This window comes from Paralichthys olivaceus, chromosome 16 (assembly GCF_024713975.1).
Source record: "Paralichthys olivaceus isolate ysfri-2021 chromosome 16, ASM2471397v2, whole genome shotgun sequence".
NCBI lineage: Eukaryota > Metazoa > Chordata > Actinopteri > Pleuronectiformes > Paralichthyidae > Paralichthys > Paralichthys olivaceus.
The window spans coordinates 13,460,740-13,487,587 of record NC_091108.1 but is presented as its reverse complement, the minus strand read 5'-3'; the positions used below and the strand labels follow the sequence as shown (position 1 = coordinate 13,487,587).

The 26,848-nt window shown below is 43.2% G+C and overlaps 1 protein-coding gene across 1 annotated transcript; it reads left to right on the top strand.

The window, feature by feature from the left end:
• The first annotated feature begins 762 nt into the window (after positions 1 to 762).
• On the top strand, positions 763 to 25,056 carry LOC109645065 (ephrin type-A receptor 4-A-like). Its single transcript, XM_020110580.2, has 19 exons — positions 763 to 1,167; positions 1,836 to 1,903; positions 4,527 to 4,724; positions 4,855 to 4,965; positions 5,366 to 5,720; positions 13,206 to 13,361; positions 14,001 to 14,528; positions 16,339 to 16,463; positions 16,611 to 16,770; positions 16,879 to 16,990; positions 17,758 to 17,816; positions 18,024 to 18,137; positions 18,231 to 18,416; positions 18,499 to 18,560; positions 18,671 to 18,880; positions 19,062 to 19,238; positions 21,039 to 21,226; positions 21,360 to 21,545; positions 24,047 to 25,056. The coding sequence occupies exons 1-19, from the start codon at positions 864 to 866 to the stop codon at positions 24,162 to 24,164; spliced, it is 3,417 nt and encodes a 1,138-aa protein (XP_019966139.2). The 5' UTR covers positions 763 to 863; the 3' UTR covers positions 24,165 to 25,056.
• The last annotated feature ends 1,792 nt before the right edge of the window (positions 25,057 to 26,848 follow it).

The window sequence follows — 26,848 nt, the reverse complement described above, 5'->3', positions numbered from 1 at the left end:
AGGGAGAACCCCACTGGATCAATGGAAATCAAAGTATTCATTTCTTCAAGCTGTGGCTCCATCGAGAGCGATTGTTCACCAGCGTCTTTGAGAGAGAGGGAGCGTGTAGGAGGACGGGTCATGAGCCTCCTCTTTGTTTGCTCCAACACGCTTCCACACAAGGACGCACTCCTGCGTCTCCCTGTGTCCATCCAGGGTTTAGAGATAAAAATATTCAAAACTCTTCTTGACAGATGGTGGAGGGATATTGAAGCTTCATCCCTGAGATATTCAACAGCCTGTAATGGAATACATCCCTGATCATTCCTCAGGGTTATCCTCCCCCCACAACCACCAACAGATGGCGCTGCAGTCACACGCCTCATTGTGAATGCTCCTCAGGACAAAGGGCCTTCTACAGGCTTCCTCCCCAATTCAAAGAGTCTTATCAGGAAACGGTGACACATTCAGGATTTGAAATTCATGCAACAGCCATGTGATTTCAAAAAAGGTGATGACGTTTATGACCCCATAGCTGCTATGTGCCAATTATCACGGTTATATGACGGGTGTATCCTCGATTATTTAACTGAGATCATTGGGTTCAGAGTTTAGTCCAAACTGCTCCTTTCAGATCATAGAGCGTCTCATTGGAAAAAGAGAACACCTCACCAATATCTGATCAATCTAAGGGTTAGTCAGCTTTATGCAGTAAAGTGTTTTAATGTTCTCCCAAAGGCGTGTTTGAAATTCCCAGAACCCACAAATAACCAAAATCTACCAAGTTATCGCCCATCTATGTTACCAAAATGTTTCAGATGTTTTTCAAGACAATATTAGCAGCGTAATACTATAATAATAATAATAATAATAATAATGATAATATGGACCTTATAAACCCTCTGTCATTTGGCACATGCCGTTTGTGGGAAGCATCTGAGTGGAAGAGACCGCCCCACGTATCCGCCGCTGCATCCAACTCGCTTTCACACTTGGGTTCATTCACACACACTTTTCCCACCGGGATGGAGCCGCTTCAGCCAGCAGCGCGCACTGCAGCCAACTGGGGGAACGCACACTTCCACGCATCACACATGGCTGCGGATTTATGGCGAATATTTTCCACCTTCGTCTGGATAATTGCACTGGTTTCGTGCTCGAGGACGAGGATTTATCCGCCGAACGAAGGTGAGTTATAGAGGAGGGGGTGGCTCCGGAGCTGTGTGCCGCTGCAGCCGGGAGCTGGTGCCGCGGCGGTGCGCCTCGACCGTGCGCATCCCAACCGTGATGGGAAGGAAAGATAGAGCAAGGTTCGAATAAGCGTGAAACTTGAACAGCAATTAAGTTGGATTCGGGAGGAAACATTGCCCAGTTGTTAATTCTCCTGGTTTCTCTCAGAGTTGTGTCTTCAGGGAGTTCAGCTGCAGGGTCTCTTGGTCTGTTGATTCTTGGATATTATGCGCGCAGTGAGTGATGAGTTCACTGTGGAAGACTTTTATTCATGAGCAGTTAAAGCTTAAAAGTCACTTTTTATTCGTTTCTTTGACCGTGGATCCCACTTTACGCAATTGATCCAATGTGCCATTTTGAAATCATGTAGCTATTATAGAATAAAAATGACGATAATCAATATGTATAATCTTAGTCTACAGCAAATAAACAGGAGCCAACCAGTTTGTCCCAGTGATCTAATGGTAATCTTGAGGTGTGGTTAACTTCCAAGTATAAAAGACTTAACTTCTCCACTCTGTTATAGAATTCAATCATTTTTTGTTTTATTTGAAACCACCTGTGTGTGTGTGTGTGTGTGTGTGTGTGTGTGTGTGTGTGTGTGTGTGTGCGTGTGTGCATTTCAGTGACCCTGCTGGATACCAGGACAGTGCCAGGAGAGCTGAAATGGGCAGCCAGTCCATCAGAGGGAGGGGTGAGTGGGAACATTTTTCTTCTTTTTTGTATTTTACAGATACAGTGTTTACAGCCTGTTCTCTCTTTGGAAAACACACCATCTCTTTCTCTCTCTCTCTCTCTCTCTTAAACACACACTTGGTCTGGAAACTGTAAATAATCATCCCACAGATTTTGAAATGTGCTGTTGTTCACCAAGCTTAAGTGCTAATATCAGAGTGCTGGCGTTGGCTTTGGCACAGGCGAAGGCATGGACCAGCTTGGTGGTGGGTGTGATTTTTTAAAGGGATTTTTACTACCATGTATTTGCCAGAATGATTCCTGGAAATATCAATTTTTTTAATGTCATCTCCACTCCTCTCATCTTTTTTGTACTTTTCATTGTTGGCATGTTGCGATCTGCCCATCTATGTGTCCTCTCTCTTCCTCCCTCTGTCCTCTCCTCAGTGCGCCCTCACCTCTTTGTTGGTTTAAGAGTTATTGGTGAACTTGACTCGTATTTCTTCAGTCACCAAGCTCTCATTCTCTCACAAGCTGCGTGATTGACGGGGTCTTGGTCTGCACGCACTGAGCTTTTGATTACAGGCCCCCCCACCTTCCGCATCCTTTAGCTACACATACATACACACAAAACATCATTTCTGTATGGTAGGGGCACAGCGTTTTTTTCTTTTCTCTGACAGCTGTGATTTCTGTCTACTGACAAAGACTCCAGAGGAGACCAGACAAGGAGGCATCATACCCTATGACAGCTTTTTTACAGCCCTCCACCCTAATACGCACAAAGACACACATAATAAACAAGCAAAATTACACACTACACAAAGACAGAACCACACGCTCGTGCTCATGCCTACACACTCTTATATTCACATCTTGTACATATAGAAAACACAGTTAGAGAGAAGGAACGTTGGACCGTTGCTGGATTGTTGAGACCAATTCCAATGTTGATAAGTTAAAGCATTACTAAAGTACATTTTCAAAAGTAAACCTCATAAGAAATGAAAAAGTATTATACAAATAATAGGCATAAATGCATTAGAATTAAGATAAATGAAGGTCAGATGAAGCCTATAAAACCTTTACCTTTAGTATGTCTGCTAATCAATATCATTAAATCAATATATTTGTGATGAACCAATATCAGTCAGTAATATCAGTCCCTGATGACATATCGATCAGGCCTAATTGGACACACACACACACTCACACACACACACACACAAACACACACACACACACACACTCCTTTCTCTTTCACCCTCTTTGGACACGGCACATTTGGTGTGTATACAGCTCTCAGTAGTAGCGAGAGCGCATATTATTATTCAGCGGTAATAAAAAGCCAATTTGGAGTTGGGGGGCTCGGCGGTCATTCGAAGGGTCACAGTACAAGGCAAACAGTCGGCTCTATGGAGATGAATGGTGCGGTGAAGGATGAGCCTGTTCCACTTGTATGAAAATGTGACTGCGAAAACCTTGGGAGTCGCAACAAATCTGAGCCAGCATTAACTGTGGGACGAATGTAAGCCTGCGAGGTTTCAAATGACAGCAGTGAATCAGTGGATGCTCCCCAGCTTCTGAAATGTACTTGAACTTGTTTCTCTGTATTTATGAGGCCAGACAGTGAGTAAAAAAAACACGATGAATCCTCAGCTGTGAGCACGCTTTTTCTGGTCACCGCTTCTATAAGAGTATTTCTGACAAGGCTTGTGACTACAGGGCTAGTGATTAGAGTTTGGTTCAAACGTAGTGTTATGTCATTGGTTTTACTTCATGCCACAACTGTTTTGAGACTTTAAAGATATAACGTGTAATAATTCTTCATGAAAATGTCTAAAAATGACTAAATGTTAAAAGATATTTTGACTTGTGTTCTCACATTATCCACAACGATCCCAACAATGTTCAAACCCAGAGTTATCCACAGTTTTATTGTAGATAACGGGATGTTTCATTTTCGTCACATTTTATTGCATCCTTTGTATTGGTCTGACTCATTATTATTCATTCATTCGTTTGCTGCATAATGTGAATAAAACTTTCATACATTAACTCATCAGTGAGCATGATTTAGGCTGCATCAGGTAGATTTTCATTGGTAATGGTGTTGAAGACAACAACTCCCGTCATCCCATGCTGCTTCAAGACATCATAAAACTGGGCCTTTTGTTATTGTTTGTATGTTGATATGATCATCTGATATCTGACACTTGAGTGTCTTCAACTGTGAAAAATACAAGATGCTTCCACAGTCACATTTACCGTTGCACAATATTTGTTCACGGTTTCCCCCAGATTCATTTTCTGACAGCATCACTTGAAAGCATTGCTACTTGGCAGCTGATTATAAGAAAAAGTTGCTCTACCACATGAAAATTTCACAACTTTTGCAATTGATTTTTAATGATTAATGATCTCTGTTATGAAGCATCTGTTTCCATGAAGTTTCTCAAAGCTGATTTTCCCACTGTTGGCATGAACTGAGACCAGCAGGTGTCTGGAAAGTAGGAATTAAATCCAAATATTCATGGAGCGATTTATGAAACATTAGTGTTCACAAAACATGCAAAATGAAGTCACCCTATGCCCTCCCGAGTGGAGTAATACAATCGTGAGTGTGTTTGTTTGTTTGTTAGTGGGAAGAAGTGAGCATCATGGACGAGAAGAACATCCCCATCAGAACGTACCAGGTGTGTAATGTCCTGGAACCCAATCAGAACAACTGGCTCAGGACAGACTGGATCCCGAGGTCCGGTGCTCAGCGGGTCTATGTCGAAGTCAAGTTCACACTGAGAGACTGTAACAGCCTGCCAGGCGTCACCGGCACCTGCAAGGTACAGGATGATCATTCTATGTTCCCTCAACTTTCTTTGACTCATTATCATATTAAGAGAAAAGACGACTGTTGATGATTAATAGACACATCAGTTTTTTTTTGGTTTCTCTGTCTCTTTGGTCTTGTAGGAGACGTTCAATCTGTACTACCATGAGTCAAATGAAGACAGGGAGAGCTACATCAAAGAGAGCAGCTTCATTAAGGTCGACACCGTGGCAGCAGACGAGAGCTTCACCCAGGTAACACTAATCAACTCCGTCAGGGCTTGAGCTCTCTATCCTCCCTCCTCTGCTCTCTTTAATTTGCTCTTATCCTGATAAAATTTAAACCGCCCTGGCACTCGGCTTTAATTTCTTTATTTGTTTCACAAGCGTTTTTATCTTAGACGTCCATTTCGCCATCCCAGGGAGAAGCAGGAAGCGTTACTATCATGACGTCTGAGTTAAGCTTTGTGGGCTTTAAATCTTATTTCACCTCAGTAATCAATAGAAGTTCGTCTGGACTAGAGCCAAATGCTGAAAATGTGAAGATCAGCTGTGGTTGAATTGCAGCTGCCACTTTGGGTTAAACAAGCGGATTGATCGCTGACGCAGTTTAGCGCACATTCCGTTAATCAAGCTCCTTTCTGTTTGCATTCAGGTGGATGTTGGAGACCGCATCATGAAGCTGAACACTGAGGTGCGGGACGTAAAGGTCACAACCAGGAAGGGCTTCTACTTGGCCTTTCAGGATGTTGGTGCCTGCATCGCTTTAGTGTCTGTCAGGGTTTTCTTCAAAACCTGCCCGCTCACCATCCGTAACCTGGCAACTTTCCCAGACACTGTCACCGGAGCTGATACATCCTCCTTAGTGGAGGTCAGGGGGTCTTGTGTCAACCAATCAGATGAGAGAGAGGAGCCTAAAATGTATTGCGGTGCTGATGGAGAGTGGCTCGTTCCTATTGGTGGATGTCTGTGCACCTCGGGATATGAGGAGAAGGGGGGAGCGTGTAAAGGTAAGTTATGCGACAGGAATACTTCACCCTGATTTGCTGTTTGTTTTTGTCTCATCTGATTTGGTCTCCTGCTTTATCTCTCCGCTCCCTTTGTGTCGCCACTTCTAAATCCCATGTCTCAACATTCACTTCACAAGCTACTCGCTAATGATGGAAAATATTATTCTGTGGATTGTTTTAATCAATTTCTGAGAATGTGTTCCAAGATGCAGGCTTAAAGGGACAATCATTGATTGATATGACTTGGAGCCAGGAGACAATTAGCTTAACGTAGCTTAGTTTATCTTAAAGACTGGATAAAGAGGGAAACGTGCTCGTCTGGCTCAGTCCAAAAACACCTTTAAGTCAATAATGAATATATTGTCTATAATGCTATTTGCTGCCTTGTAACCTAAAAAACTGACTTCCAGTTTGTGTGCTAAGCTCAACTAACTGTCTCTTGACAGGAGAATCATTTTCAGTGGACAGTCAAGAGAATGATATTGGTGCATTGTTGAGTTACTTACTAAGGTGTAGTGGTTGTAGGAGAAAACAGGAACAATACATTTCAGTGAAATAAGTGGAAAACATTTTACCATAGATAATTTGCTTTGAGCTTCTTTTGAAATCTAACTCCTAATTACTGCCAGTATTTACAATATCTATATCATGAATCCTTTACATAATCAATGTCCTTTTTTTCCTTGTAATAAACCGAGGCTGTTAACAGAGATTCATACAGTCTCTATAGTTGAATGCAGTCTCATGATTAGAAGCTCTCAGGTCCTAGTGTGAGGTGTGCTGACATAACAACAGCCATCTGGACAAAACTGTCTTTCTGTCACTTACAAATCTGGCCTGAACTTTACAGTAACAAATATACAAGCTGTTCACACCTCTCCCCAACATACATGTGGCACGGATGACGTGTAATGTTTGGAACTGACTGTTGTGATTGTGGAGACGACGAAAATGTGCACGTCTGTGCGAGAAAATGGGGCGACCGTCGGACAACAGAGTCGGTGGAGACACTTTAACAACTTCACTCCCCCTATTCAGTTGCACACACAACAGACACACAACATGTTCGCTTGCACAAACACATGCGCAGATGGACAGAGACCAATACAGAGAGAGTGCGGGAATGGAGGGGGACTAATGGATCTGCTCCCTCAGTTTTATTTATGAAGCCTATCCCAGAAGGCTAATTGTATAACAAACAGACCCATAATTCAAAAAGAGAAGAAGAGATGCTGAGAGACAGAAAGACAGAGACAGACATTAAGAGAGGGGTGCCGTTGTTGCCAGTTGGCGTTAAAGAGGGAAGAAAAATAAGTTTCTTTCTTTGCAACAGGAAAAGCAGTTGCCAAAATTTCGAAGTGACAAACGTTCTCTAAAAGCTTTCCCCCCGCTTAACCCGTTTGTTCCCACTGAAAAGAGGAGGAGGTTTGCGGGGTGGTCCCTGAGGCCTGAAAGATGTTTCTCCTCAACTAGATTTAGGAGAGACCCTTGACTCTGTTGAACCTCTAGCAGATGTGAAGTGCCATCTATCTATCTGCTTCTCCCATCTCCCCGCTCTCGCTGCCTGTCAGGCTGTTGGCCGGGCTCAGCTGCCTCCATCAAAGTCTGGATAAATACCGAACGCTGCTCAGCAAAAAACTCTGACCCTGCATTATTGGATGGATGCCTTAATGCTTCTCCAATTTTAAGTCTGAATTTCATAGAGAGAGGAAGATAGAGGGGGGAGAGGCAGAGCAAGATGGAAGGAAAAAGCAGATGGATTTGTGAGGAGATTTAGATGTTCTGTGTCTCGTCCCATCCCCGGGGTCAAAAGGTTTCTGGATCTTCTAGACTTCTTCATTCAGTCACTATAACAGACAGGTAGACTTAGTTAAAACATAGCATGGACAGATACCCCTGTCATTACAGGCTGCATTGACAATGTTTCTTAAAGGAATTGTGGAGAACACACACATTCTCTATCCAACAAGATCCTAACAGCCAGGAAATAGTAACCTTCCTTGTAACACCACAACTTATCAATTGTGCACTTTGATGTTTACAAGTCGTAAAATGTTTACTATTGCATTCCTCTCTCTTTTTTCTTTGCCTCTTTTTCCAGAGTTTATGCTAAGCTAAAGCTAATCATCCCCTGATTCCAGCTTCACATGTTAACATGCAGATATGAGAATGTTATCAGTCTTCTCATCTAATTCTAGTGTTATTTCTTTAATTTAATCCTTTTAGTAACTCAAATTATGGTGAATGCTCACAAACAAATCCAGACTCTCATAGAGACAAAATCATACAAATTGTTCATTCATCCTAGTGTTGTGTAAAATCTTTGCACATTCTTCTTCTTCTCTGTTATAAATGTCCACCTGTTATATATAGTACATCTCATTAGTTAGATTCATTGCAGTTTTCAGCTAATTTGTTTATCTTGCAGTTTTTCATTTTTCACCGTCTGCCGTCTCCTGCAGAAATACCTTTGCATTGTCAGTGTGATCTAACTTCCCCCAAGAGCTGCAGCTGAATTGAGCTGAAACAAGAGTCGACTTAGCCAAAGCGGTGAAATGTGAAAAGTTCATTTTCAGTGTTGACACAGAGTAATGAGGATGGAGAGGATGAGAGGAGAAGCTTTGGAGAGGAAGAAGGGATTAGCTGTTGAATGGGGGGAGAGGGGGATTGAAAGAAGGCCACTGACAGCAGAAGGCATCAATGCCGAGCCGCCCCTCCCCTGCTGGGGGTTCGTCATTGGGTGCAAAGGAGACGAGCGGGGAAACACAAGAGACAGGGAACTCCCCCTCTTCTTTAGACCCCTGGTTAAGACCGAGGTCACGACTGAGCCTGATGAAGACGTCAAAAGCTCTGACTGACAGCCACATACACACACACACATATGCACAGAGAAGGAGTTTAGCTGCAGAGTGCAGGGTCATGACCGAGGTAGATGAAGACGTCAAAAGTTTGACAGCTGCGATCCGTCTGGGAGGATCGGAAACAAGGTTGGAGAGACAAGAGGCGAGCGGTGGAGAAAGAACACAGAGAATTTGAAATGTGAACGGTTGGAGAGAGGGAATGACAGAGAAACCTCCTACTTTTTGTTTCACTGTCTCCCCACTGGGTTTTTTTCTGATTCTGTTCACGGCTTGGGAGGGTTGGAATGTGTGTGTGTGTGTGTGTGTGTTTGCATGTGTGTGTGTTTCTGCGTTCCCTTCCATCTGGAGAGATTTCATGGTTATGCTTCTTCTTTCCAACACACCTGCAGAGTCTCGTAAGCAGCAGAATGCGTTTGGACTGAAGGGATGAAAAGAGGGAAGAGAGAGAGAAGAAGTAAAGAGAGACACTCTGAAAGAGAGATGACAGAAAGAGAGAGTGAGCGCATGATAGAGAGAGTGCGTAATCGCTGTATTCAGTGCCTCTAATTATTGCATCGCGTCTCTGGACTCTGTACATGCTGGATTTGTGATTTAGAGTGTGTAGGTGTGTGTGTATGTGTGTGTGTGTGTGTGTGTGTGTGTGTGTGTGTACTCCATATTATAAGCAACAAAGACAGTTTGGAGGACTGCCCGGGAATGCCCAGATAGGAGTGGGACAAACAGAGATATGTGTGTGTGTGTGTGTGGCAGGTGACAAAGCAGCCAATGACAGTGGAATGGCACAAGCGATTGTCTGTTGTCTGAAGCAAGCCAAACCCAGGTGGGGGGAATGGTTTGCATTCCACCGTCACAATCACAGTATGTGTGTGTGTGTGTGTGTGTATGTATGAGAGAGAGCTATTGTCTCCCTCTCCCAGGTTGCTCCTAATGTAGAGGAGGTTTGCCAGCTCCAACAGTCCGTCTGTGGCTCCCTGGCATCGGAACAAGCTTCGCTCTCCGTCTCTCTCCATGCTGCTCTCATTATCCCTCCTTTCTCTTTCTCCAACTCTTCTCCCTGATCCGCGGACAGAGGTGGGGGGGGGGGGGGGGGGGGGGGTGCTGCTGGTGGCAGGGGGTGATCGGAGTGTGATGGGGAGCACGGGGGGTGGGGGGCGTATTGTTGTCGAGCCCCTTTCACATGCTAATGGCTGCTCTGTTGGCTTTGGGCAGGCATACCCACACACACACACAAATCCCTTCACACACTTCTCTCTTCAAACCACCAGTGTTTTGTGCGTATTTAAATTTAGACAAACTTAAAGCCGCGGCTTCCATTGAGAACATTCCCAAGGTTTTTAATGCAAACTAACTGTGAGGAGATGTGAGATATGAGATGAATTTGGAACCAGTCTCACACAGGGGTCGGTTTGATCCTTGTGGGAGGCAGGAGATCCTGTCAATGAAGGTATACAGTAGGGAAAGATAAGAATCCTGTCTTCCCCTCCAGCATTTCTGCAGGTTTTAATTAACAGGGCATGACCTCTGTGATTAATAGTGTCCCGCCTTCTCGCGTGACAGTCTATCAATCCGTCCATCCATCCGTCACTCCGTCCCTCCCTCTATCCATCACAGAGACAGGTGTCATAGCGGAGCGGTCAGGGGTACTTCCTTCCAACTGCACCCCTCTGCTGGGAAGGAACAAGAGACGATGACAGATAACACAGGGTCAAGGAGAATACACATACAGTGTGCTGGACGTGGCTCTTAGTTGGATTTACAATGAGCTGCATTTGCATTTTCGTTAGCAGAAGAATGCATATGCAAATGGGGACAATGCTGATAGTAATCAAAGGGCACCTTCCCCTAAGTATCTCTACCTCGCCCCCCCCCGTCTTTTTCTCTCCTCGTCTTTATCTCACGCACCTTGTCAGTCTTTTTCTCGTTCTGTCTCTCCCAGTCAACCTTTTCCCATCCCTTATAGACTCTGCAACCCTTTTGTATCAAACAGCCCAGCAGCTGATAACAGTGTATTTACTGTCGTGCTAACAGGCAGAATGTGAACATGCCCTCACACACAGCCACACACATCTAACCCAGGTTTCACCTTATCTTATCAGTGTGTGTTTGTGTCCAGTTTAGCTCACGCTCCCGCGCAGTGCAGGGTTAATGTTGGGTTAATGACACCCTCATGAGCTCTTATTCCAGGTCACCAGCACTGCCCCCCCCAAACTCCTTTTCGAAACCAACGCTTAAAAAGACACAAAGGGCTACAGAGAGAACAGAGACATGAGAGGGCACTGAAGGAAGTTTATGGCTTCAGCACTTGCTCCTTTCTTTCCTCCTTTCTTTCTCTCACTTCTTCGTTTTGTCCTCTGTGCTGGAGACAGGGATGGAGGATCGGGTAGGAGACAAAGGCAGCGTGCTACCCCCCGGCGGCGTCGTTTTGAGTCCCTGTAATCAACCTCTAAATCCTCAGCAGGTCAAATACTTTTCTCAGTGTTTTTAACTCCCTCTCGTTCCCATCCACGGCTGACTTGACTATTTTGATGACAAGAAAGAAAGGAATGTACTGAACAGCAGGAGAATGATAAAAATGTGTTCTTGTCTGATGATATCAGCTGACTGCATGATAAGCCATTTGACGGATGAAAGCCGCTCTTATCAGCTGTAAATGTTTTTATGATTTTTATGGGTTTAGAGTACAGGGTCCACATGTGCGTCTCATCTGAATCGGTGTCAGTATATCGAGCTGTAAACACCCTTCGCTGGCTTCAAAGCTTTCTCAAGGTTTTTGACGGTGAGAGGGATTCGTACGGGGATGCACAAAGAGTGAGCAGAGGCACAAAGCCGTGTAAGTGGAGGTCGATGAGGAAGTGCACAAGGGAGCAAATGAGGGAGTTGGTGAAAAATGTGAATGAGAGGGCGACTGTGTGACTGTGTGAAAGAGCAAATCTACGGAGGCTCACGCAGATGGGGCAGGATGGTCGACACGAGTAGATTACAGGGGAGACTTCCTCTCCCTCTCATCTACTGATGAGAGTGTCATAAAGCATGCTGACACAGTTGAATACACACACACACACACACACCCAGATCATTCCCACATTCCTATCCACTCCCACTGGGATGTCTTCTTTCACGACTGGGATGAAGACATCCCAGTCGTGAAAGGGTTGTGAGGGGGAAAAGGAGGGAGCCAGGAAAGATGGTGATTGAGAAAGGAGGATGAATAGGGAGTGATGATGAAAAAGGTGTTGAAAAGAATGATTGCAGTTGAAACAAATGAAGGATTTCCTTCTGAAATTAAAGAGGGGAAAAAAAACGTCTCTAGCCGGGCACGCTCTGCCATCTCCTTTGCCTCACCAGTGGATGTCAAGCAGTATAATTATACATTCATTTATTGTATTGTTGCTCCATCAATGCATGAAATCCTCCCTCCTCTCCCCCTGTCTTTCCCTCACCCTTTCTCTGTTTCCCCCTCGTTCATATATTTAAATGTCAGTTATATTTGTGTGGGCTGCTGGTGTCATGGAGTATCTGATGTAGTTGCTTCTGGTGTTTCTTGTTTCTGTGTGTGAGTGGAAGCTGATCAGCGAGTGTTCTTTTATGTGTGTGCCTTTTTTTTTCTTTGCTCATCAAAATCAAAGATAAAAGAGGTCAAAGTGTCCCCTGCTCCTCGTGCTGTATCTGTTTCTCTCTCCAGATTTCTCTTTATGCTTTTTTGGTCTGTGGATTCAAATGCGCAAGTGCAAGAAAAAACAACTCCATGTGCTGAGTAACTGTCTGGGCTATCTGAGCGATCGTTTCAGGAGACATCGGCTCTATCAAGGGTCAGGAGTCAGCTGACCTCAATGTTGAATACACTTTTAACCACCTTTTTATTTTTTTACTGTTTTAAAACATCATGTCACCTCATATGCTGATTAACTGTTGATTAACTAAATTTTTGCTCCGTTGTCAGAAAAACTCAAATATATTTAGTTTAGTGTCGATTTGTACCTCCGCCAAGGAGGTTATGGTTCCAGCTTCATTTGTTTGTTCAAAAGCTTCAACTGCTGCCATGGTAACCAACATCTAAATCAGTGACTGAATGCTGCAAATACTACATTATTACATGTGCATGACCATAAAAATCCCACTCCCTGAAATAAGAAATAGTATTCCAACCTAATTTATTGTTAAATTGTAGAAGTTACTCTTATTGATAGTTTTGTGTGTCTTGTTATGCACTGACCCTGGGACAGTGACACACATGTGACTATGTGACTGGCTGATAAGTTAAAAATGACATTTAGCAAGAAATGAAACAATTCAAGCATCTGGTATAAATTACAAAATTGCAAAGATGAGCCCAATCGACAAACTGGCAAATGTGTTAACACCTGCGCAGCTTAACTGTCTTGCAACTGCCTGAATGTCAGCTTTTGTGCCCTCCTTTAAAATAAACTATACAACTTCCCCTCTTTCCCCAATTTCATTAGACCATACATTGCCTTCTAATAGTTTAGTATAGTAGCCTATACAAATACAAATGCACTCCAAATTTGGAATATTTGTGGATAATTATCACTGAATCTTTGAATGTTGTTGACTTAAATCAATGGTACATGGATGAATATTAAAGTAGAGATGTGTCTGTCTGCAGCCTGCTCTGCTGGGTTCTACAAGGCCAAGTCTTCTGATGCGGGATGCTCCAAGTGTCCCCCACATAGCCACTCGCTCAGAGAAGGGGCAACTGTCTGTGACTGCCACTCCGGATTCTTCCGTGCTGACAGTGATCCTGCCTCGATGGCTTGCACCCGTAAGAACACACACACACACACGCACAATAAGATATTGCATGAGTGAAAACAACATGTGTGCATTGCTGGCAAATAAAAGCCAAAAGAACACTCATTGTTTCCCATCCTCTCTATCTTTACCAAACAGAGGGAGACACAGACTTGTCTGAATGCCACCTCTGTTTCATGATCCCATTACTTCTGACTAAGCCACCATCTACATCCTGTCTGGGAGTGATAACTAAAGAAACTGAGGAGTGAATAAATGTTGATCTCCTCTCTCTCTCACTCTCTCTATCTCTCTCTCCACCTCTGTGTGTGTGTGTGTGTGTGTGTGCGTGCGTGCGTGCGTGCGTGCGTGTGTGTGGGACAGAGCTAAAGACCTCGGTCTGTGTGTCGTAAACTTAATTATGCCTATATACAGCACATGGTTTCCTTGGCCTGGGAAACATGAACACACACACACACACACACACACAAAGTGAGAGAGAAATGCCTCTAAAGAAAACATCCAAGTCATCGAAAACATCTATGAACAGTATGGTTTTCGGTCTGCTACCATATACGTCTACACTTCAGCCCCTGATGTGTAGTCTAGGATGTGCAGTATATGTGGTTAGTTTTTTTAACACTCAGTTTTGTCCCTGTGTCCTCCTCAGAGCCACCCTCAGCACCGCAGCAGCTCATCTCAGTTGTGAACGAGACCTCGGTGGTCTTGGAGTGGGCACCCCCCCGTCGGCTGGGAGGACGAAGCGACACCAGCTATAGCCTGGAGTGTCTCATCTGTCAAACAGGGGGCCACAGTCGGACCGCCGGCAAAGCCCTGCCCAGGAATCACAACATCTCTCAGCTTGAGGTTCAGCACAGTGGCTTGGGGATGCAGTCAGACCAGGGCATTGTGGGATCAGAAATCCAGTCAGGGAGGGGCGTCTTCCAGGGCAGACCCGTATCTGAAGATTACCCAAGACTCGGCTCTGGCTCTAGCTCTCAGCTCTGCCTTCCCTGTGGCTCCGATGTGCTCTTCTCTCCCGGCCAGACCCGCCTGAAGACCACCAGGGTGGTGGTGACCGAGCTGAGGGCCCACACACACTACACCTTCATCGTCCATGCACGCAACGGGGTCTCCCTGGCCAGCGGTGCAGGGTCAGCCCAGAGTGTTTCTGTCACCGTTACCACCAACCAAGCTGGTGAGAATGAAGAGTGTGATAAATGAGTTTGTCAGACTGTTGACTGTTGCAGTAAAAATGTGCTTATAGATGTTCTGTCTGTATGTGGGTCAGCACAATGCAATCTGCTGCTCGGTGCACATGGTCCACAAGGGAGCAAGGCCCCATGGGTAATGTTCAAAATTGTGTGTAGCATGATATGAACAAGCTCTGTATGTAGTTAAGTGTGAGCATGATAAAGCTGGTGTCCATTCTAAAACACTGCAGAACAGCAACTGCTGATGGATTTTTCCATTACAAAAAGTAAGTAAATGTATTTGGAATTGATATATTTTACTATAATATGTTCTAAATATATATTTTAAAGCTTAAAATCACTGCATGATGCGCCTGTTTCCAAAATGCAGTCCAGAAAAGATTTTAAACGCTTGTGAACTGAATTGCCTCTAAAAAAATCACCGGGAGCAAAATGGAACAAATAAAGGTAATACAAATATCTCAGGATGAAAAAGAATTGCCATACACATAGAAGAGCTTTTGTTGACAGGGTCTGACGCCGATGTGATGTTAACAAAAACACTTGATCTGCGCAGGATATGTTACGTCCTGCATGCTGCTCTGAACACTCCAGAGATTTCGGTGTTATGTGAACACGTCTGTACCGGAGAATCTCCTGCTTCTTTTTTATTTATTAACATTGAAATTATCACGTGTCCAAATTGCACCAAATTCAACTCCGCACTTCCTCTGGCTCTTAACTATATACATGCGGATAAGATAAATGTTATATTATATATAACCTATACATTCACTTTAGATTTGCATTGATTATACAGTATAATACTACAATGGATCGTCACAGAATAAAACCAATGTTGAACAAACACAAAGGACTCATCCATCATAGAACAGGCAGAGATTATTCTCCATTAACATCAGCATGTAACACAGCTACAAGACACTTTCCTCGCCCTCTCTCTCAACTGGAAAAGCTCGCTCTTACTATCACTGTCACAGTTGCCATAGTTATTACTCTGTCCTCCTACACTTAACAACCGCTCAATTAATTGTAGGGGTGTTCTCAAGTGGATGTCAGAAAGCATTCTTGGAAATGTAAATCGCTGACTTAAATACAAACAGACAGAGCTGCGTGAAGATGTAGAGGAAATTGTTGGACTCATAAAAACCTCAGTGAATCTAACTGTGGGATTTTTCTTGCGTCAGCTCTTGACCAGGGAAGTGTTTGAAAAATCACCCAGGTTTTATGACGTGTTTCATTTTAGTTGTGAGGGTGTCAGCTGGTGTGTGGCGTTTCCTCACACATGCTCTCCATTAGTTTCCTTTTTTGCGTGCTGTTACATCTCAACTGTCATTGGTTTAAGACTTTGTGCTGGCGTTTTAGAAAGTAGCACACCTGCTCAGTTCTGAATTGCCACCCCATGGGAAATAACTTGGCTGTGTGTGCACAGCACGAGAGCAAGTCTGGGATGTGTCACGTCCAACCTGCGCCACCATATGGCCCGGTATCATGTGAACAGCCACAAAGGAGGACAAACACCATAAAGGCCTCGACAATGGAGGGATGTAAGAGGAGAGAGAGTGGAGAATAGGTCTGGTCTCTGTGGAATAGGCAGGAATGGGATTTGGGTCAGTTCTCAGGTGCACAGGGTCAATGGGATTGTTGACAAACAGACAGCGTACATACCTTTGGAGCTGTGTGCAGGCCTGTGAAATGATCACAGATGTTATTATCACAGAACATCAAGTATGTCATTATACAAAGTTACACCATTGTGGCTGAATTATCTCTTTCCATCTCCGTTCCGCTCAGCTCCCTCTCCGGTGTCATCCATCCTCGCCACCGATGTCACAAGGCACAGTTTGTCGTTGTCGTGGCAACAGCCAGATCGACCTAACGGGGTCATCCTGGAATACGAGGTCAAGTTCTATGAAAAGGTGAGCGACCCACAGGTTAATGCAGCTCATGCAGCTTTCGCAAATGTCAATATGCGGAAACGTTGTTTGTATATACCGATGATGGTAAAGATATATTTCTAGTCAGGCGCTGAAAAGTGGCCCCTCTTTTTTGTCCCGTCTAATCAGGACCAGAGAGAGAGGTCCTACCGCATAATTAGGACCTTCGCTCGCGCTGTGGACGTCACAGGTCTCAACCCCCTCACCGTGTACGTGTTTCATGTACGTGCCCGCACAGCTGCCGGATATGGAGAGTTCAGCACTCCATTTGAGTTCTCCACCAATTCAGGTATTGTGACAATAATGATCAGAACTGTCAGAGCATGCATGAAGCTTTTATTATCGTGATAAAGTTCTAACTTTCTGGTTGGTGACTTTTGTGTCCTTCCCTCATTAGATCCCTTCCCTCTGATTGGAGAAGGAGTTAACTCAGCCTTCCTGCTGCTGTCTGTCAGCGGGGTTGGAATTTTACTGCTGATATCTGCAGCTGTCTTCATCATTAGCCGCAGGTACACACACACACACACACACACACACACACACATTTAAAAGCATCCAGACCGGCGTGCTGCCCTGTATGCTTGTTAGGTCGGCTTGAAGTTTCCCATCAGTGCTGCCTCTACCTCGACTACTGCTTTTGACCAAACTGCCTTAATGCACACAAACAACACACACACAGCTCTCCTACTTTTGTGCGGCTAAATAATGTGTGTGTGTTACCTGAAGCTTTTAAAGGGGATTAGAGTGGAGACAGTGATAATCCCTTTGTCCCTGACTTGTCATTACTGTCTCCTCACTAGCACAGCTTGTGTGTCAGCTTCCCCTGGCGTGCACAGTCATGCACAGTAGCTTGTGCGAGTGCATGCGCGTGCACAAACACACACACCTGCTCTCCTATAAAGGTGTTTTTGACAGTTTCTTTGTTTAATGGAAAACACCTTTTATCTTACGCTACCTGAGGCGGTGCCCCTCCTTCCTCTCGGCCTTAAATGCTTTCATCTGCTCGCTTGCCGTCTCTCCTGCAGCCCGTGGCTCTCTGTTCTCATTCATTTTATTGAGGTGAACCCTGGAAAAACCAATGAATGAATGTGCGTTGCTGCAGGAAAAGAAACCAAATTAAAAGCGATGCGACGCACAGTGAATGCCCCTTTATCACTACACCTAACTGTAAAAGAATCATAACAAAAACCAGAAGTGAAGAGAAAGTGACAGGGATGCACTTGCTTGTCATATCTGTCTCTGTGTTAAATGTCTATAATTTCTTATGTCTCATCAGGAGGAGCAAGTACAGTAAAACAAGGCAGGACTCAGAGGAGGAGAAACATCTTAACCCAGGTAGACACACTGCACACACGTACAAGCACACTGTCAAAACAACAGAGAGACAGATGGATGCTCTTTATCTCCTCCTTCTCTCTGCACTTCTTATACATACACTGCCAAAGCCATTTACATAACATATGCAGAAGTTACACAACTCATATTTGATACCCTCCTCTGCACATCTTCCTCTCCTCCCTCGCTTCCTCCCCTCTATCACAGGGGTCAAAATCTACGTGGATCCCTTCACCTACGAGGACCCCGATCAGGCCATCCACGAGTTTGCCAAGGAGATTGATGTTAGCAGTATTCACATTGAGAGGGTTATTGGCATGGGTAAGCCTGGTGTTATCGCTTGCAAACACTCATACAAACCCACACACACATGCCTACTTGGCACTGACGTTGCTGTTTGTTCTGTGTGTGTAGGAGAGTTTGGGGAGGTGTGCAGTGGTCGGCTGCGTGTGCAGGGAAAGAGGGAGATCTACGTGGCCATCAAGAGTCTGAAGGCGGGATATACTGACAAACAGAGGAGGGACTTCCTGTCCGAGGCCTCCATCATGGGACAGTTTGACCATCCGAACATCATCAGGCTGGAGGGCGTCGTCACAAGATGTGAGTGGTAGTTGTTGGTTGATAATAACTTAATGTGCAGGTTTTAATTCAACCTAATGTTTCAAACTCTTTACCCCTTTAGGCAAACCATTGATGATCATCACAGAGTACATGGAAAATGGATCCCTTGATGCCTTTCTTCGAGTATGTGCAGTTTATTCTTCTGTGTTTTTCTGTCTGATAAATATAGTTTGGAATGACGTTCCAGTCAACTGAAAATGTAAAGAAATGTTTCTGTCGTTTAAACATTGCAGAAACATGACGGCCAGTTTACGGTGATCCAGCTGGTCGGTATGCTGCGCGGTATCGCCTCCGGTATGAAGTACCTGTCAGACATGAGCTACGTTCACAGAGACCTGGCAGCTCGGAACATCCTGGTCAACAGCAACCTGGTGTGTAAGGTGTCGGACTTTGGCCTGAGTCGGGTTCTGGAGGACGACCCAGAGGCTGCCTACACTACAAGGGTGAGACACAAAGAATTAATACACTTAAACTAATGTAGGCATATGCTGTACATGTTCATTGATCGATTTACATGCCATTTGTGTGCTATCACGTCTTTCATTCACAAATGTTTTTTTAAATGGTGGAATCAACAAATTCCCTCAGTCACTGACCCAGGTATGACGTGTGTTGCTGTTGTAGGAGGCCACTGGGACTTACCTTTCCCCTGGAGGAAAGATCCCCATCAGGTGGACGGCCCCAGAGGCCATAGCTTTCAGGAAGTTCACCACAGCCAGTGATGTGTGGAGTTACGGTATCGTCATGTGGGAGGTGGTCTCATATGGAGAGAGACCTTACTGGGACATGAACAACCAGGATGTGAGTAATCTTTATATCGTTCAACCTAAGTAATGAATATGACACTTGCAGTACCAACAGCTTCATGTTTCATACAAAATCAATTATGATTCTCTGTTGTTGAGACCTGCATGAATTATTAGCAGTGAAGTTGATGAGTTAAATATTATCAGAAGTGAAAGGGTAGATGATCAAAAATAACCTATAACCCATAAAGTCATGGTAATAAGTTTCTTTTCAAGTTTCCTGTCCAGACAACAGTTAAAAGCTCTGGATTCAGTGACAAACACTAAAATGAAAAACAGTAAAATTCCCAATCAGTCACAGTTTTCTTATTATTTAATTAAAGTTTCCCTATAAATAATTTATTTTCTCCCACTTTCTAGAGAAGTCAATTTAAACTTACACTTTTTTGCAGTGCTTGGATTAAAATGAGCATCTTTATCAGATGAATGAATGAAATAGGCAGCCCGTCTTTAGGATATTTTTAGAGACGACTCTGGGAGGAAAATAAACTGCCCGCTGTGTGACGTGCTGTTTTCTGACCCTGTGTCTTTAGCCTCTGCAAATTTTGCCTTGAAATCATCTGAACAGCAGAAATATTTTTTTCCACCAGTCACAGGACATTTTTATTGAAGACAAATACTTAAACTTAACATAGAGATGACAAGTAATCGCTGCTTAAAATTATCCCTCAGCGACGTACACACACACTTTATAAATTTAGTGGTGATTTAGTTCTGAAGAGTTTCGAAGATCTGAGAGAAAAATGCATTTTCAGAGTGAATTTGCAATCACTTTGCGATCAAAGCTTGTTAAGTTTGAGTAGGTCAAAGAGACCAGTTTAGCATATGGATATTTTCAAACATGATTGATTTCATCTTCTCAACTTATGTAGTTTCAGAAAACTTTCCTGATGAGACGTTTTATCCAGAATATTTTTTTATTTCTTTTTTGATAGCAGCAAATTAGTACACACTGAGCGGCACTTCACTTTCTCTTAAATCTTGTTTCAGTGAAACTCTGATGTATTGATTTACCTCACAACCAACTATATGTGTAAGCATCTTTTAACCTACTTTTATATCTAAGTCCTCAGGTGTGATCCAGTTATGTCCTCAGCTGAGTTTTATGTAATATTTTCATTTTAGATTTGAACAAAGGTGCATTATTTTTGAGTGTGTTATTGATATAAAGTATAGGCCCACAATGCATTGCACACAAGAGACACAGGAGCTGCTCAAAGCTGCAGATAAATTAGAATAAATTGCAGATGGTGATGAGACAGCCCTGGAAAGATCTGTGAAAACCAGAAAATAATACAACTTTTACATTGTTTTATTTCCCTCTTCTTTTCATTTATTCAGCAGTTGTGTTTGAAAGCAGTTTGATTGACATATTCATCTTTTCTCATATAAAAACCTTAAAAGTGGTTTTGAATTTATTTATTCATATGGTAACTGCTAAAAACAGGATGCTGTGACAATGTAGTATGTGTTGTGCGCCATTACAATGGGACTGGGAAGAACTGCCATGTCAACTAGAGAAGTACCTGCAAGAGGAAAGGCATGCAAAGTTCAGTTTGTAGTGCAAACACCCTCAAATAAAACACTATATTGCTAAACATCATCATGTTAGCACTGTCATCATGAGAATAGTGGCATACCAGCATTAGCATTTAGCTCAAAGCACCACGTTGCCAAAGCACAACCTCATAAAACTGTTTCTTTAGTCTTCTAGTTTTGTAATACTTGTGTAAACTCTTTCTTTTGGATGCACCCTGATAAAAACACTAATCCTCCACCTCTATCCATCCTGTAGGTGATTAAAGCGATAGAGGAGGGCTACCGGCTGCCTGCTCCCATGGACTGCCCCGTGGTGTTGCACCAGCTCATGCTGGACTGTTGGGAGAGAGACCGAGCAGAGCGACCCACCTTCAGCCAGATCCTCAACATGCTGGATAAACTCATCCGTAACCCCGGGACTCTGCGTCGGACAGGAGGGGACAGGTGTGTACATGTAGGCAAACACATGGACAGCAGTATGCAGGGACCAATACAAGTGTCCCTATATGACTGTACATATTCATGTACACAAACTTTCCACCAACTTGTCTCCTCTCCTCTTTCTCTGCGTTTACAGACCTACACCCACCATGCTGGAGTCAGGGATGGGTTCAGAGGTGTGTGTGTCAATGGTGCCAGAGGTGTGTGTGCCGGAGTGGTCGGTATGTGAGTGGCTGCAGTCCATCGGGTTGGAGAGGTACACAGACACACTGGCAGCAGCAGGATACACCAGCCTTGACAGTCTTCTGGCTCTCACACACCAGTAAGTGTACCCTCATGTGAGAAATGGATTTAAGTGAGAGTCGTTTTTACTCGTCACATTTCTTACTGCCAGAAAAGAAAATCAAAACAGAATCTAATTTCTACTTCTGCACCTCAATCACACTCAAAACTCAAAACGCAGAATAGATTAAATCATATTCATTTTGTTCTCATAATAACATTAACACTGCCTGCGCTGTATTCAACTACATACAGTAAAGTCCCTTTTCCACTGGTCAAAACCCGACTAACTTCTGGCTTTCGTCTGCAATGAGAACGGACACAGTCAGCATTCGCCCCCAGGTCAAATGTCTATGTAGTCAACATTTTTAATTGGCTCTCTCAGTCTAGACTCATGTCACTACACTTTTTCTGCACAACCTTACAAAGTGCATTGAACTTCCTGGTGTTGACATCTAAATAACCATGAAAGTTTTTGTATTAATTATTTTTTACATTTTGGTGCATCAGGGATTTTTTTGTCTTCATTTTGTGCAACACTGGCAACACAGCGAGGCGAGAGAGCTTCTCAGTTTTGTTAGGGACATTGAACATGACTCATTGGGGAAAAAAACAGATAAGCAAACTCCTCTACTTGCAATGGGAAAGTCTATTGCCTTTTATATTTGGGTTTAAAAAAAACCCTGTGTATACCTATAGAGATTTGACAGTGGGATATGTGAAGGCTTCACTATTCTGACGATGAACGAGTCAGTCATTTGTCATATACGTGTTCTGGGCACACGTGAAGGAGGGGTGATGAGTCAGCTGTCACAGAGATGTGTGAAATATGGTTTTTGGACAGACTCACCTTGAGGGAAATTCATGGCATTCCTCTCAGTTGTACACACAAAGAGCGAAGTAGCTGTGAGAAGACTAAACAGAGCTGGAGGAGAAATATTCCAGACACTCTTATCTCCACACACATGGCCAGCGACCGGTTTGTTTGTTGGATTGTCGGCTTCAGAACGTGTAAAAAACAATTCCAACATCAGAAAGGTGTGTGTTTGATGAGTCAGTGTTTGATGATCCAGCAAATATACTGATCCCACATATAGCACTTGTATAATGAGAGTTACCCACATGCTGAGCAACGTGAGCACATCCCTGATGTCACACTGTGTTTTATTTTTATTTAATGTATTTTTTTTTAATGTCTGATGTAGTTTATTCATCTGTGTCATACAACTCCACTGTGAACACAACAATTAAAGGACACTTAGAGACTCATAAAAAAACCCTGCCAGTACATGGGCGACATATTCCTCCACCACAATGAATATGGCTCTTACAGTGTGAATTTACATTGGAACTGTATTCTCATGTTACTCATGCTCAGGGATGTCTACTTTCCTATGTTACCGCTATCTTTTATGTGTTTAAAGAGCTTTGAAAGACAACAGTGGTTTACAGCAATTCAGTTCAATTTTATTTATATAGCACCAAATCACAACTTACATTCAAATCTTAATCTCAAAGAGATTTAAAGAGAAACCTCAACAGTTCCCACAATGAACAACAGTGAGACAAAGAAACAACTCCCTTCTAACAGGAAAAAGCTTGACGGGAAGCACAATGGCATAAACTATATCAGGCTGTGGCTGCACAGACAACTTGATATTATGGTTATAGCTTAATTGTTATACAGGGTTGGCTATTATTAGAGGTGGTGGTAAACAGTGGTTCAGATGAGTCACTGAGCAGAAACTGAAGCCCAGGAAGCTCCTGTATATCTAGGGAAACATTTAAATCTCTTTGGATCAACATGTCTGCCAAGTAAATGTAATATTGGTTACGGTTGTTGTTTTACATGGTAATGATAAGGACAAGAAGAACTAAAAATATCACCTTATGGGTGTCTCAGCCAGCCAGTTAAATTACAGGTAATATGGTGATAATGTCTTCTTCTTTTCTTGAGTTATGGTGTTATGGTGAGGATACGGTCTACCTGGCCCTACGAAAGGTGGTCTTTGTGGGCCACGTGGGGGCCAAACCAAAATGACACGATCTGGTCTAGAGAGGCTTTCCGTGATCTGCGTCAGCAGCTCATCCAGGTCTTATTGCAGTTGGCCATGCAAAAGAGCTGAAGACAAGTAGATTCTGGGATTAAAGGAAGCATTTGAAGGAGCCTTTGAAAAGTGACAGCCAAGTAGAGCCTCTGTGATGCAATCTGTCTTCAAATGCAGCCTCCGGAGGAATCAGCCCCTGAACTGAGACACAGCTTCTATGTTCTTGTGGCTAAAAATATATTTTATGAAGTCATAGTGGCCTTGACCTTTGACCTTTCACCACCAAATTCTAAATATTTCATGATTGTGCCCAAGTAAATTGTTATTTGTAGTTGTTTCATAGATATCACATTCTTGAAAATAGGAAAAACTAAATTATTATTCCTCCAGCTGTCGTTGTTCAAGCATAAAATCCTGCACTGCCTCATCCTTTAGAAAAGACAAGTCGTAGCTTTATGTGTCTGATTAAGTATCTTTGTCTTTGGACCCACAGGGAGATGGACAGACTGGGAATAATCACACCGTCACACCAGGACAGACTAATTGCCAGTGTGCAACAAGAAATGCTGTCTCAGATGCAGCACATGCAACACACAATGGTTCCTGTCTGAACTGCAGAACTGACACAAACCTGTCTCCAGAAGAATTTCATTTACCTCATTCATGCACTTTAGAGGGACCTTTCACCAGAGGAAATACAAGGAGTGGATTGAAGTGAAAAAATACGAAGTAAGAAGAGGAGAACAAGAGGAGAAAAGCAGCACTTTTGTGAACTTCCATCCTGTGGAGTTTTCTAAAAAAAAAAAAGAAAAACATGGACGCGGCCACAGATAATATTGAGCTACTGAGAGCTTAGACTGAAGCCTCATCCTCTTATTCAACTTTGTTTTTCTTTTATTATCTGTTTTGTGAAGGCTGAAATGTGATGGTGTGCATAAGCAGAATGGCTTCCAACTTTTTTATTTCGCTGCTTTGGGCTTGACTTGAATAAAAATGTGTTTCGTGTTTGCTCGTATGTCTGCGTGTGTGTGTGCGTGTGTGTGTCCGTGTGTGTGTGCGTGTGTGTGTGTGTGTGTGGCGTGAAATCCACACAACATGGAAACTCCCATGTGAAGGCGCCAGCTATCTTTGAATATTCTGAATACGCAAATTTACCAGAGAGAGGGAGGAGCCAGACAGAATGTACCATTACAAGCTCTTACTAGTTTCATGCTGGAGGATCATACTAACAAACTATGTGATTTGCTTGTGTTTTTTTTTTTTATTCATTTTTTTTGTTTTACCTGTACGAATTATTATTTCTGTTGAATTAGACATTTAGATTAGTGTGTCGTCCATATGTGTCTATGTTCGCGTCTCTTGTTTGATGCTAAGAATTAGCTACATGAAGCATTTTGTTTATTTATGGTATTTTTTTAATCTAGTTTGTACATTGTATAATAGATACACTGAGGAACTATTGTAATGATCACCATATTGCATCGCAATAAATGCCAAAATCTATTTATGCAGGTTTCACTTTGTTTCAGCAGAACATTTACATTGTAATGTATCTAATGGACACCATATATTAGACAAAGAATGGAGTGGAGCTTCAAGCGCTTAATGTTTGTAATTTTTGAGTTTGGCAGAAGAAAATGTCTTCTGTGAAAGTTGAGACTTAGTCAGAGATTCCTGTAACAAGGAAAACAACTCCAGAAGAACACCCTGTGTGTGTGTGTGTGTGTGTGTGTGTGTGTGTGTGTGTGTGTGTGTGTGTGTGTGTGAAAGAGGACAAACACACACAGAGGGAAAGAAGAATAGCAGAGAGAAAAACTGAGGGGGAGAACGCCAGCTTGAATTAAAAGGACAGAATATTAAGAGTGGGCTGTCACTGCGAGTGTCTGTATGGCATCATGCTTTTTGTCGGCTAAATTGGGCTGAGTTTGCAGCACAAACTTGTCAAATCAGCAAACATCTGTCTCACACAGCACCACGATATACACACATTTACACAAACACTGGGGAGTTGATTGGAGGAAGCCTTTGATATATATAAAGGAAGAGAAGATGCGATCTCGATTCTGGCAAAAATGTCAATGTTTTTCCAGCCTAATGAGAGTTGCCTGCAAACACACACACACAATGCACAAGTGAATGCACAGCACTCATACACATACATACACACATATACACACACACACACCACCCCCTTCCTCCCTTCCAATACATCCAAATTACACAGAGCAAACAAAATGCTGATGGTGGTTAATGAGGCAGATGCTCCTGAGTAAGAGACAGAAAGTGGAAGAGAGACAGAGGGAACGAGTCGACTTGGCTTTGGGCAGTGAAACTTGAAAGCTTCCGTCAAATAATGAGACACTGACACCATCAGGTTGCCTCACACACTGAAGTCTACTGGAAAAGTAAAAAAAATACATCTGTTCCTATAGGAAATAACTTGAAATATTAACGATAACAAAATATTGACTTCTGGCTTCCCCTACATGGTCTAACTGTCATAACACGCAAGGGACACAAACTGAAGTACTCGAAGAATAATTTTGCTATCTGGGTACAAATGTTCTCTTCAGCCTCAGCAAATGTTATAATGCAGATGTGTATTTGGATCATTGAGAGTCATTGAGGTTATAGGAAATTGTGATTTGAGCTAAATGCTCAGTGCTAATATAGAATGTGCTGTGTACAATATTCTCCATTCTAGTAATTCATGCTAACATTTGCCAATAAGCACAACAAAGTTCAGCTGAGGCCGATGTACCTGCTAAACATGTTACCATTGTTATGGAGACATTGTATGAGGCCATTAGCATTTAACTCAAATCACAAAAGCATGTAGATTCAGATTTTCTCCCTGTTGTGCGTCGGGTTTGTTTACCAAAGCCCTGCCGTGCTGCAGGCTTTAATAAATGTGTGGTTCTGTAATGTAAAGAGCAAAGAGCTCTGATGCCCTCCATTTAGCAGCAGCACATTTTCCCATCCAGACACTTGTGATATAATCCTGGACTCAGCGTCACAAATGGACAACCATTCGCATTCAGTGCCACAGAACGAGGCCTGTAGGTGTTCCAAGTCGTGACAAAGGGGATCGATCATAGGGATAAAAACGACACAGTTTAAGGCGGAATCCACATTGACCGATGGTAGAGTGAGCAGTAGTAATTTAACCCTAAAAGACACTCTTGTTATATTGAGGAGGGCAGATCAAATCAAATCTTTCTGTCTCTGTGTCTCAGTGGGAGGAGATTGTGGGGTTTTGTCCCCAGATAAGTGCGAGTATAGAGGAGGCTAATCC